The sequence below is a fragment of the Tupaia chinensis genome, unplaced genomic scaffold (genome assembly GCF_000334495.1).
Source record: "Tupaia chinensis unplaced genomic scaffold, TupChi_1.0 Scaffold142914_1, whole genome shotgun sequence".
In the NCBI taxonomy this organism is placed as follows: Eukaryota; Metazoa; Chordata; class Mammalia; order Scandentia; family Tupaiidae; genus Tupaia; species Tupaia belangeri.
Genome location: NW_006202759.1, coordinates 512,402 through 524,706, shown reverse-complemented (window position 1 = coordinate 524,706; position 12,305 = coordinate 512,402). Strand labels below are relative to the sequence as shown.

Below are 12,305 nucleotides of genomic sequence, written 5' to 3'. Positions count from 1 at the left end.
ACAAACAAACAAACAAAAAAACGAAAGCAAAGCCTTAATGATCTGATATGAAGACCTCTTATGCTCAGTATTAACAGGTTCATCAAATCCTGATGAAGATGATTGAAACCATGACCCATCGGGTACAAATAACTTGAAAGTAGTCATCAATAAACTTATTCTAGACAGCATTGGGAAAGACATAGAGAAGGCTTTCCAATGTAACTATTCTCCCTAAGATGTCTTCGTTGGAAAAGTAAAAGTGTCGAGGAGGCCCAAGTTTGAATTGGAAAAAACTCAAGGAGCTTCATGGTGAAGGTACTAATTCTGGAAAAGCTTCTCCTGTGGGGCCCAGCTAAGTAAGGAGAGGCTCAGCATTCCCAAGCCCTCAGGACTAGGGGAGGGGAGAGTGGAGGATACTGTGAAGGAAGCATCATTATGGAGACTTTGCTGAGGAGGACTGTGCTGGGTTTGTGGTGGTCCTGATGAAGCTAAGTTCCAGGGACCTTCTTGCAGTTATCATGTTCTCTTCTCTGGGAACTGGGTGTGATGAGTGAGTAATTCCATATTGGGAGCCCTGGTGTGAATCTACTCAGTCCGCAATCCTCACCATGCTTCCAAGGTCTGCTTCTCAAACCTGGGTCAATCAATTAGCCAGTTATTTATTTTTAAAAAATAGTTACTGATTTTGGCTGGCCACTGAGAGCACTAGATATTGTTAAAAATATATTAATAAAACCTCCATACTCCTGCTAATTTCTGAAAACTAACTGCAACTTCATTTTTTTTTTCTTTCTTGCTATGTTATAGTCAATCATAGCAGCTAACTTTAGTCTCTCACAGGCATCCCGCCTTGTGGACTATGTTAAAGCAGACAAACTTCGAAATGTAACCAACCCAAATTGTTTCTCTACCTCATTCTTTCACTTTCATTTTTGTACATGGCTTTCCCATTTCTGCACGTCATTACACTTTTCTGAAAATTAAATATCACGTTACCATGAGACTATGTGGAGTTGTCCAGAGGTGGTCAGGGACAGCTGCCCAATTTGAATTGAGTTAAGATTTGCTCAATTAAAACTCCACTCGGGGCCAGCAGATGGGGTGGCAGTTATGTCTCTGGACACATGGCTGACGGTGGTTCCAGTCTCATACCCAGTTGCTTGAAACTCATGCGAGGTGCATGTGCATGAGTGCCCAAGATCCCAGGAAGAGAATGGAGGAGAAGGAATTGCAGCATGGCCATCCCCCCGGGGGGTGATTTTTCACTTTTTCTCTCGCTGTCTTTGTCTCTCTTCATCTCTCTGGCAAGTGCATGTGCCCTAAAGCAAAAACCTCTACAACACAAACCAAAACCAAAAAAGCTCCACTCAATTAAATGGACTGTTTTTTTTCCTTTTAAAAGTATTGGCGTCAGAAGCAGGATCTGAAGTAAAGCTTCCAGTGACCCCCAGGAGCAGCGGGTGACCAACCGAATTACTGATGGACCCTCTGTCATCTATTGCTCTTTCATGCCAACTGAGGATTGGGGTAAGTTCTGCCTTAGGTTTGAGTTCCACGGACTTGTGTTTCGAGCTTTCTGAGTTTACTGAGCAAATTTTGGTCTGAACTAGGTTCAGAGTTGCAACAGAGTCTGAACTGGGTTCAGGATTGGATTGGATTAGGAAATTAATCGGATTGAATCCAGTTGTTTGTCTAGGTCAGACAGAGTCTAGCAGTAAGTAGTTATTACTATGGTGGATGCAATGAAATTAGGTTAAAAATATTTCACATGAGATTTTTATGTTCAACATCTTAGTTTATGGTTTTTTGTTTTGTTTTGTTTTCTTTCGTTCTTTCTTTTTTTTGCATGGTTAGTTAGAGATAGATCATTGGCTATCTTGGTCAAGGTTTTATTTCATTTTATTTTATATATTCGATCACATTATTTAGCTTACAAAGTGAATATTTCAACAGGTGAACATTTCTCCCTAGTCCAGTTGATAAAACTATAAAATATCTTCAACAGATAATATCACATTTCTTTGTCCCATTAATGCTTTGCTTCCTTATTTTTCTTCTAAATGTCCTTCCTCAGACCCTACTCTTTCATGCACACTATATCTGATATTTACATCCATATACTGTGTTTCTATATCCTTTAGTCCATCAGTTTCAGTCATAGTCACAGTTTTTCAATCCATTCATCTGTTGTGGGCAAAGTAAATTGGTCCAGCCATTGTGGAGAACAATTTGGAGATTCCTCAAAAATCTGCAAATAGAACTACCATATGATCCAGCAATCCCACTCCTTGGTATTTACCCAAAGGATAGAAGAATTCTTAATGGGAAAAGTGCTTGCACACTGATGTTTATTGCGGCACTATTCACAATTGCTAAGACATGGAACCAACCCAAATGCCCATGAATTGATTCTTTGTTTTTAAAGAGATATAGTAGGTGTGAGCTCATTAGGGAGACCAAGAGAGACAGAGAGACTCAAAACTAGAAATCACACCCCAGGGGATGTGGCCATGTGGCGATTCCTTCTCCTTTGTTCCCCTCTCGTATGCACATGCACCTGGAGTGATTTTTAGGCTATCAGGTCTGGGATTTGAACCATGATCGACTACATAGAAATTCAGTGATTTAACCATTATACCATCTGCTGGTCCTTGACTGATTCTTTTTATGGTGTCTATTTCCTCTTTCAAATTGTGTAAGGATTTTCTCATCTCCTAGAGATGAATATTATGAATATTATGAATTGTTTATCTGACATTTCCACAGGTTCTATTGTCCTGTCAGATGATGATGATGAGTTGTTCTTTTCCCTTGAGGTAGAGATATTTTCTTGATTTCTCATATTTTTGTGCTTCTGTGCTTTTTTTTTAATTTCTTGATTTAAAAATGTATTGTAAATCTTTTTATTTTATTTAAATTTATTTATTTGCTTTCATTCACTGTACATCAATACAGTACTCAAAATGAGATTTTTCCATCTAGAATACATTGTATATTGGCTCAATCAAAGATATTACTATACATGTTATCATCAACGAATAATTTTCTATTTATTGTTTCTTATATATTTTACTGTTTTTTTCCTCCTTGATTCCCTAACTTTCACCATGCCACTTCCGCATCTTTTCCCACACTGTATCTGGTATCTACAGTTGTTCTCAATACCTTTCTTTTTTTTCCACATCTTATGGATTCACTAAAGATCTTAATTAATTCAAAAGCTTTCAATAGGAATCACAGCTGATATATACATGAATTTTCCAACATGAATACATTTTATACCAGTCCAGTTGGGGATACTATATACATTATCATCGATAGATAATAATCCATTTCTGTGTCCCATAAATGTCTTGTCTCTGTATTTTTATCCTTAAAGTCTTTTTTCAGACTCTCCTCTTTCTCCCATCCTCTTCCCACACTGTATCCAGTATCTATCATCATTTTCTATATCCTCTAGTCTTTCAGTTTCAGTCATAGAGTGTAGTCAGTATTATTAAGTGGAGAAATACAATGTCTCTCCTTCATAGATTGCTTTGCTTCACTTAGTATTACTAAGATAGTATTACTACTATCTTCCATCTTAATCCACTTTCTATCAAAAGCCAGGGTTTTTCACTTTCAATTTTGTATGTCATTTTCCCATTCCTGTACACTTCACTTTTCTTTTCCAGAATTTAAATACCATGTGACCACCAGGCTACACAGAGTTGTCTGGAAGATGGTCTGGGACGACTGCCCAATTTAAATTGTGTTAAGATTTCCTCAATTAAAACTTCACTCAATTAAATTGACTTTGTTTTTTGTTTGTTTGTTTTTGCTTTTTCTTTTTAATGATATCATCACTGGATCCCACACCCAATCTCTTTTTCAAGTTTCTCACTGCAGGAACTGCATTGGGAGCAGTTTGTCATGAATGAGATGAATGTGGTCACAGCTCTCTGCTTGCTCCACATTGTGTTCTCTGTGAACCCCTCACAGCTGCCCATCAAGATTGCTCAGTTGGTCCTGTGCTCTAAGAATGGCATCCACCTCCACCTGAAGCCCCTGAACCCCAGGTCTCATATGTAGTTCTGCTGAGAGGAGGGATTCAGATGACTCAGGCTGTGGCCTCTCCCTGGCACCACCCTGCCCGGGCTGAATGTGGAGTGGTTGTGGCTTGCTATCTTTAGGAGACCATGGATTAGATGGGAGCTGGAAGTGACATAGACAACCACCTGGAGATCAGTGCCAGCTAAACATGTGTGTCTATAAATGTTCACTGTGCATGTATCTAGAGCTCATTCATTCACTCAACAAACCACTGGTGAGCATCTACTTGTTTTTTTTTTTTTTGAGAGATTTTCACTTTTGGGCGCGTCAGACAGACAGAGAGAGACATAGAGACAGAAAGCGAGAAATCACCCCCCAGGGGGGATGGTCACGCTGCAATCCCTTCTCCTCCATTCTCCTCTCGGGATCTTGGGCACGCACGCACACGCGCCTGGCGTGAGTTTTAAGCCACCGGGTCCGGGCCAGGAACCGCGGTTGACTACGTGGGAGTCCAGCGACATAGCCATTACGCCAACTGCTGGTTCCCAGCATCTACTTGTTTTGAGAAATAAAATCTATTTGCCTCCTACACTTGGCAATCTTTCTCAAATGTGCAGAAACTTAACATTCCAACCTTAGTGTCTCATAGTGAACCCAGTGGAAGCTTGGCCTTGAGATTCATGGTTATGACCAGGTACCACACTACAGAGAGATGGCTTCAGGATTGCTCCTTCATTAAATTGTGTTTCTTGTTTTAACATTGTATGTGTGTGTGTGTGTTTGTGTATGTGTGTTTGTGTCTGGAATATATAACTGACATAAGGAAAAGTTGCCTAAACCAAGACTACACAAAATAACGAATAATTCTAGAGCGAACTCCCTTGTGATCACCACCAGAGTCATGGACTATGGAAAATGGTTTCACTGGTGTGTCTTCTGCCCCTCTCCTGAGATGGATCTCTGTGGCACTCCTGCCACCATCAGCATCTCTGTCTCCTAGTCACACAGTGCCCTGGGTATTCGTGGTCTGGCTGGGAAGGGAGTAGAGTAGCAATAAGAGTGGGTTTCCTAGAAGAAACAGAGCCCCTTTAAATCAGCTGGAATCCAGCCTTGAAGCATGGATGAGGTATGAAAGTGCAAAGAAGGAGTCTTGGGGAGGGCATCAGCCTGGAGGCCACATGATGACTTAGAGGTCTTTCCCTGTCCCCTCCTGTAGCAGCTGCCTGGTGGCTGACAGTTCCACATACTTCTACAGTTCAAGATCTAAAGCCATTAGTGGGATCCAATCTTGGAAGAAGGCCACATCCCAGGTAGGTCATCACAGGGTATCTATTCACTCCTGCAGAGCGTTGGTATAACTTTTCCACCATAGATTCTGAGTTTGCAATGGGGAGAGAAGGGATGTGAAGGGGAGGGGTAAGACCACCTATGTTTAGATATAGCAAACAAAGCAGGGTCTGGGTTGCAAGAGTAAGGAAGCAGGGACGCTAGCTCAGGGAACCCAGTGAGAGGACACAGAGTCTGGGTGTTGGGAATGGGCCTCAAGCTGGGACACTAGCACCCAGGAACGCACCAAGTGGGGACAAGGTTCAGGACAGCCCTCTTCCTTCATGGTGGTCAGACAGGGACTCAGGAGACTGGCAAGAGGCTGTCCAGGGGAGCATGGCTGCTGGGGTCTGAGGTTCAATTCCAAGGGTCAGACCCACATGCCCCACTAGGCCCTATCCAGACTTGTTGGACAGCAATCTACTGCAGGAACCTCCTAGGGAGCTGGGAGAGGGGCCTGAGTGTGAGGAAGCCAGCAGTGCCTGGTGACATGGCCAGGTTTGGCTTTCTCTTTGCATCTCACTGGGAGTATAAGAAGCTGGGTCCCTGGGGCTGTTATTCCAGCCTAGTTAGAGAGATTTCCTACTCAGCATAAGACCACCAAGCCCGGCCCCATTGTGAAACTTTGAGTGTGAGAAAAGCTAGCCCAGCTCTTCCTGCCATCTTTCTGTGACACCACAATGGTCCTGGCTGTTGATCTCAAGAGCATTAACAATGCCAGAAAGTGAGGCAAATGACAGGACAATGCTCCAAAGTCATTATCCGGGATCTACCTGTGATGACGAAGCATAGTTACATTGGCCAAATCATCTGTGACCTTAGGGAAGAACTGATGTGAACCTCACTGGCAGCTAAACCAGTGTGGAGTGATCAGTCTCAGATTTGATGTGCAGCTCAGAGATGTAAAATAATGGCAGCATCATCTACTGCTGTCCCGTCAGTTTGGTTTCGTTGCACTGACATCTTCGGCTGGCGTCATGGACCACGATGAAGCAAGACAGAAACATACGAGAGAGAAAATCTTGGGATTTTTTCGTAGATGTGTAACACACACACATACACACACACACACACACACACACACACACACAAATAAAATGCCTCAATGGAAAGAAAAGAAAGAAAAGAAAAACTAACCCAGAACAGAATTGTGTGGGCCACTTTCCCAACAGGTGCGAGCTCCTCTCTTTGAGTTCCCAGAGAAGAGAAGAGTGTTTGTCTATACTCCTTTGCCAGGGACCTTGAGAGCTGCAAAGGGTGTGGGGTATCAAGGCTCACATGGTAGGAAGATGTGTGAAGGGGCCAGGATCTGTCAGGCAGGCTGGGGTCCTCCATTCTCCTTCCTCAGAGGGACTTATCTCTGCTGTCCTTTCTTCTGTCTCTCCTCTATTCTCTTGACCTCCCTGCAAGGGAAGCTGGACACTACATTCAACCTTGTGAACATTATTCTAGGGAGGAGGGAAGACAGAGAGGATGTAGGAATACTGTCAGGTGGATGGGTACTGCCCAGAGAGATGTCCATTGACAGACCAGGTAACAGGGACTGTTGATCTCAAGAGCATTAACAATGCCAGAAAGTGAGGCAAATGACAGGACAATGCTCCAAAGTCATTATCCGGGATCTACCTGTGATGACGAAGCATAGTTACATTGGCCAAATCATCTGTGACCTTAGGGAAGAACTGATGTGAACCTCAGTTCTAGGGACTGTGCTGCCTTGAAAAATGACTTCCACATCACACTCCTCTTCTTCCCTGAAACTCATGAATATATGACCTTATATGTCAAAATGGACATTGAAGATGTTGGTAAGTAAGAAATCTTAACATGGCAAATGATCCAATGAGGTTCCACATAATGACCAGAGTCCTGATAGAGGGAAGTATGTAAAGACAGTAAAAGAGAGGGATCCAAAGAGGCTGCTGGCTCTTGAGAAAGAAAGGAGTCCGTACCAAGGAATTAAAGAACTGTATCTCTAGAGCTGAGCAGCCAGGGCATGGGGCTCCTCTAGAACCTGCAGATGGCACTTGACAAGTTGGCAACTTGGTTTTGCACACCCTCTGTAATAAGACCCCTGCTCTTCATGCCAGGTGGGACAGAGTCCAAGTGTCCCAGCTACCATCACACCCACACTTGACCCATTTCATACTTCTGATATCCAGAACAATAATATTGCACATTTATGTTGTTTTAGTTCACTAAGGATATAGCAGTTTATTACAGCAGCAATGGGGACTTCAGACAGGAACCTACACATGCAGGCAGAAAGGTAAAGGGAGGAGGCAGATAGGCTGGAGGGCGGGCAGTGATCAGGAGTGAGATGGTCAGGTAGAGTCACAGGTGACATCAGGGAGAAGCAGGTGGGGACCCCAGAGAAAGGAGAGAGCATGTAGACAGAAAGACAGACAGACAAGAGGCAGGAGCAGGCAGTTTGCAAGTTGGACAGGTGGGCAGGTACAAGCAGGATGTGGGCAGTGGACCAGAGCAGGGGACAAGAGGACAGCACGGCAATTGGAAGTCTTCAGAGCCTGTTGTCCTCATGAGGGTGAGCTGAGCTTCTTGAGATGCAGGTGGATCCCATTGCTGGACTTCAGCACCATCTGTGCTATTGGGTTGGGGACCCTGAAGGGATCTGGCAGCAGCTCAAAGCGGAGCAGGGTCAGGGCCACGGCCACCTTCAGCTCGTTCATGGCAAATTGTTTCCCAATGCAGTTCCTAGGCCAGAAGGGGACAGTGAAGTGAGAAGTGGCCACAGGCCTGGTTCTGAGCTGGGCTTGCAGGGACCTCCTTCATGTGGCCCAGCCCTCGCCCCTTTTACCTCTATCTCCACCCCAGCCCTGGTTCATGGTCTCCCTGACCTTCCTCAAAGCCACCTATGTTCCAGGGCTGGCCCTGACCCCACTCAGCAGGCCTCAAATATCTGCTTGACACGTCAGCACTCCAAGGCACAGTCTAACCACCTCAGTCACCTCATAGAGTCGATCATTGGTTTCCTCACTTCATTCATAAACACTTTCTGGAATGTCACTGTGGCAGGGATATGATGGCATGGATAGGGCACACCCTCAGCTGCTTACTGTCTAGGGGCTCACAGGAACTAAGGACTAAGAGAAGAAGCAAAGTGTCATCAGGGATCCTCCCAGGAGGAAAGATCCCATAGCCACCTTCCCTCCTCTGTCTGCAGCACAGTCTGGACACCAGTGGTCAAGGCTTCTGCCTTTCCACTCTTAGTCCACTAGCTTCTGTAACTACTTCCATTCCAGAAATGTCTCTACTACCATCCCATAGTCTCCTCACTTGGAGTTTCTGATGTTCCTGCTTCTGCTCTCCACACTGACACTGCAGGCCAGCTCGACTCCACCAGGATCTTTTCTTTAAATTTTATTTAATTTTTGTCTTTTTTTTTTTTTTGAGAGTTTTTTGTTTTGTTTTGTTTTGTTTTTGCTATAAGGCATGTGCACTCACCAGACAGAGACAGAGAGATAAAAAGCAAGAAATCACCCCCTGGGGGGATGGCCATGCCACAATCCCTTCTCCTCCATTCCCCTCTCAGGATCTTGGACACGCACGTACACGCGCCCGGTGTGAGTTTAAGCCACTGGGTCCGGGACTCGAACTGTGGTCGACTACATGGGAGTCCAGCGACACAGCCATTATGCTAACTGCTGGTCCCTAATTTTTGTCTTTATTCATGATATACAGCATGTACTGCCACATGAGAGACAGAGAAAGAGAGAACTCAGAGCCTCCATAGTTAGAACCCTACTCATACCGTGTGGGACAGAGTCCAAGTGCCCCAGCAGCCATCAAACCTGTGCCTTGCCCGCCTCTGATCTGGCCAGCCCCACCTTCTCACTCAGGTCATGTGTAGACCACAGGGAATGTCTTTCTTCCACCTCTGCCTGGTCCTCCTCAAGGCTAATACTTTCATTTATTTATTTTTTTTGAGAGGTTTTTGTTACTGGGCATGTGTGCTCACCAGAGAGACAGAGGGAGACAGAGAGATAGAAAGTGAGAAATCACCCCCGAGGAGGGATGGCCACGTCGCAATCCCTTCTCCTCTATTCTCCTCTCGGGATCCTGGGCATGCACGCACATGCACCCAGTGTGAGTTTAAGCCACTAAGTCCGGGACTCGAACTGCAGTTGACTACAAGGGAGTCCAGCAACATAGCCATTACACTAACTGCTGGTCCTCCTCAAGGCTAACTCTAAAGTTCCAGGGGCCTTTGGCCTTCTGCCAGTCCTATCTCACTCTCGGGACACCAGGACACCACCAGTGCTGTATTCAGTCTTGCACAAGAACACACCCCAGCCCTTGTGCAAGATGGAGTCAGGGACACGCAACACTCAGAATCTGCTCAGCCAGAGAGTAAGGGAGTGGACGAGCAATTTTTGTCTGCCCTGAGTACAGGCCTGTGTTTCTGCAAACACATTTCTGTTTTGTCTCTGAGGTCTTGGAGATAGGTACCATTTCCTCCATCTGTGTTCACATATCTTCCCACAGAACTTGGCACAGTACCCACTTGTAAAATATTTTTGTACGTGAAGTGGATTAAATGAAAAATAAAAACAGATAGGGAGATGCTGAAAGTCACTATCAGTGTTGAGCTCAAAGTGGAGTTCCTGTGCTCTACTGCCCCCTAATGACAGCAACATGACATGCAGGGTCAAGGGCTCAGCCTGGGAGAAACCAGTCCTAGACAGCCATCTTCTGAACAATTTGCTAAAGCCTGCTCTGTGTCAGTCGATTCACCATTTCAAGAATGTGGAGAATTATTGATCAGAGAGACTTTGTACCAACTCCTTACAAAATATGGTAATCTGCAGTGCACTGATGACTTCTGCCTCACGTGGGGATTTTCACAACAGCCATCATGTGTCCTGGTCTAGCTCAAAAGCCAATTTAAGTAAGTTTTATATTTTAAAGACCAGGAACCTTTCAAGTGCTATTCATATTAAATAGTGTGTTTTTCCCTCAAAGGTGGTGCATTTTCCTTATTTTTATGTTTCTGTCAATGTTGGATTAAATAGACCTGTGTAGTCATTTCAAGGCATGTAGATTCTACTCTGCGTGTCCAGTTTTGATTTCTGGAAGAGTTGCAAAAGGAATGCAAACATTTTCAGGCAGTCCAAAGTCGGGCTGAGGTAAGCTGCAAATTAGAGATGACACAGGTGGTGTAAAACCTTAAAGGACTGCTGCACCCTTCCAATATATGACTGGATTGTCAGGACAGGCAAGGCTTCTAGGAAACAATCCTGTGCCAACGAATCATTTGCTTCAGTTACTCAGTGATTAGGGAATGGTGCACACAAGTGGTGAGATGCATTGAGGCTGTGTGGGAAGAGAGGACTAAACCTTTTAACATTCCTGGCCATTGCAAAGGGCAAAACCTCAATTTCAATTTATATAATAAAATCTAACTCATAAAAGTTCTATCTCTGGGACCAGCAGTTAGCGTAATGGCTATGTCGCTGGACTCCCATGTAGTAGACCGTGGTTTGCGTCCCAGACCCGGTGGCTTAAACTCACGCCAGGCGTGTGTGTGTGCGTGCCCAGGACCCCGAGAGGAGAAAGGAGGAGAAGGGATTGAGGCGTGGTCATCCCCTGTGTGGGGGGGGTGATTTCTCGCTTTCTGTCTCTCTGTCTCTCTCTGTCTGTCTAGTGAGCGCACGCGCCCTATAGCAAAAAGCTTTCCAAAAAAAAAAAAAAGTTCTGTCTCTAAAAGGAGGAAAACATTGAGTGCACTGAATTGGAAAGAGGCACTGACAGTGAGTGCTGGCTGTCAGTGGATGAACAATAAGTCAATGTCTCCATGGTGCACCCCCAAATCCCATCTAGTTGTGCACAGAAACTCCACAGGAGCCTTTGTTCTCATAACACTAATAAGAAAATGACTAATGATAAAATCTATTAGTGTGTAGAACCACATCCATTCAGGAATCGTTATAGGTGACAACCCCAGCCCAAATCCTACACACACGATGTCTCACCTGGACCCTGCTGAGAAGGGCAGGAAAGCGTGACTGTGTCGAGTAGAACCTGGTGCAAACCGGAAAGGGTCGAACATCTATGGAGAGAGCAGCAGCACCAGGACAGGTAGGGATCAACCTCTGCTCCCATCCCATGAGGGAAAGGACACCCACTGGTGGGAGAAGGCAGAGGAACTGGTGCCGAGAGATTTTCCCACACACTCCTCCCAGGCCTTCATACCTCTGGGTTCGGCCACACCTCTGGGTTGTGGTGAAGGGCATAGAAGGACAGTGAGACCGTGATACCTGCGGGACAGGCAGGGCACAGAGAGAATGATCAGACCCAAGGGATGTGGACCTGATATCTCAGCCAACATGGACTGTACAGAAACTTGGATGCCAGTAATCATCTCTTTTAACAATACAATTTTTTTTTATGGAGAGGTTTTTGCTATAGGGTATGTGCGCTCACCAGAAAGACAGAGAGAGACAGAGAGACAGAAAGCAAGAAATCATCCTCCAGGGAAGACGGCCACTCCACAATCCTTTCTCCTCCATTCTCCTCTCAGGATCTTGGGCTGGGCATGCAAGCACATGCACCTGGTGTGAGTTTAAGCCACCAGGTCCAGGACTTAAACCATGGCCGACTACACGGGAGTCCAGCGACATAGCCATTATGCCAACTGCTGGTCCAAACAATGTGATCTTTTTGCGAGAGAGGTGGGATGGGCTCAGGAAGTCCTGAACACAGGAATGAGACTTCTACAGCCTCAAGATGAGAGTAAGAAAGCACTAGACACTTCCTGTTTATAATAACTCCAGTGACAAGTTAGGTTTGTACATTACTTCTCAAGAGCTGCTGGGGAAACACATGAATGCATTCAGTCCTCAGAACAATTCACCAAGGTAGGCACTTTCATATCTCCATTGTTCTAATGAAGCATTTGAAGCTCAGAGAGGTGAAGTGACTTCCCCATAATCACACAGTTAGGA

General features: G+C 45.0%; 1 protein-coding gene across 2 annotated transcripts in view; it reads right to left on the bottom strand.

Annotated features, from left to right (window-relative positions):
- Positions 1-7,793: 7,793 nt before the first annotated feature.
- Positions 7,794-12,305, bottom strand: part of LOC102474347 (cytochrome P450 4A6) — an 86,477-nt gene continuing 81,965 nt past the window's right edge. The window contains exons 10-12 of one of the 2 annotated variants that reach the window (XM_006163768.2): positions 11,554-11,618; positions 11,334-11,410; positions 7,794-8,055 (exon numbers count right to left, since the gene is read on the bottom strand). In XM_006163768.2, coding sequence (XP_006163830.1) covers positions 7,878-8,055; positions 11,334-11,410; positions 11,554-11,618 — 320 coding nt within the window. In that variant the 3' untranslated portion in view covers positions 7,794-7,877. The remainder of the gene's footprint in view (positions 8,056-11,333; positions 11,411-11,553; positions 11,619-12,305) is intronic. The other variant, XM_006163767.2, reaches the window with a different exon arrangement.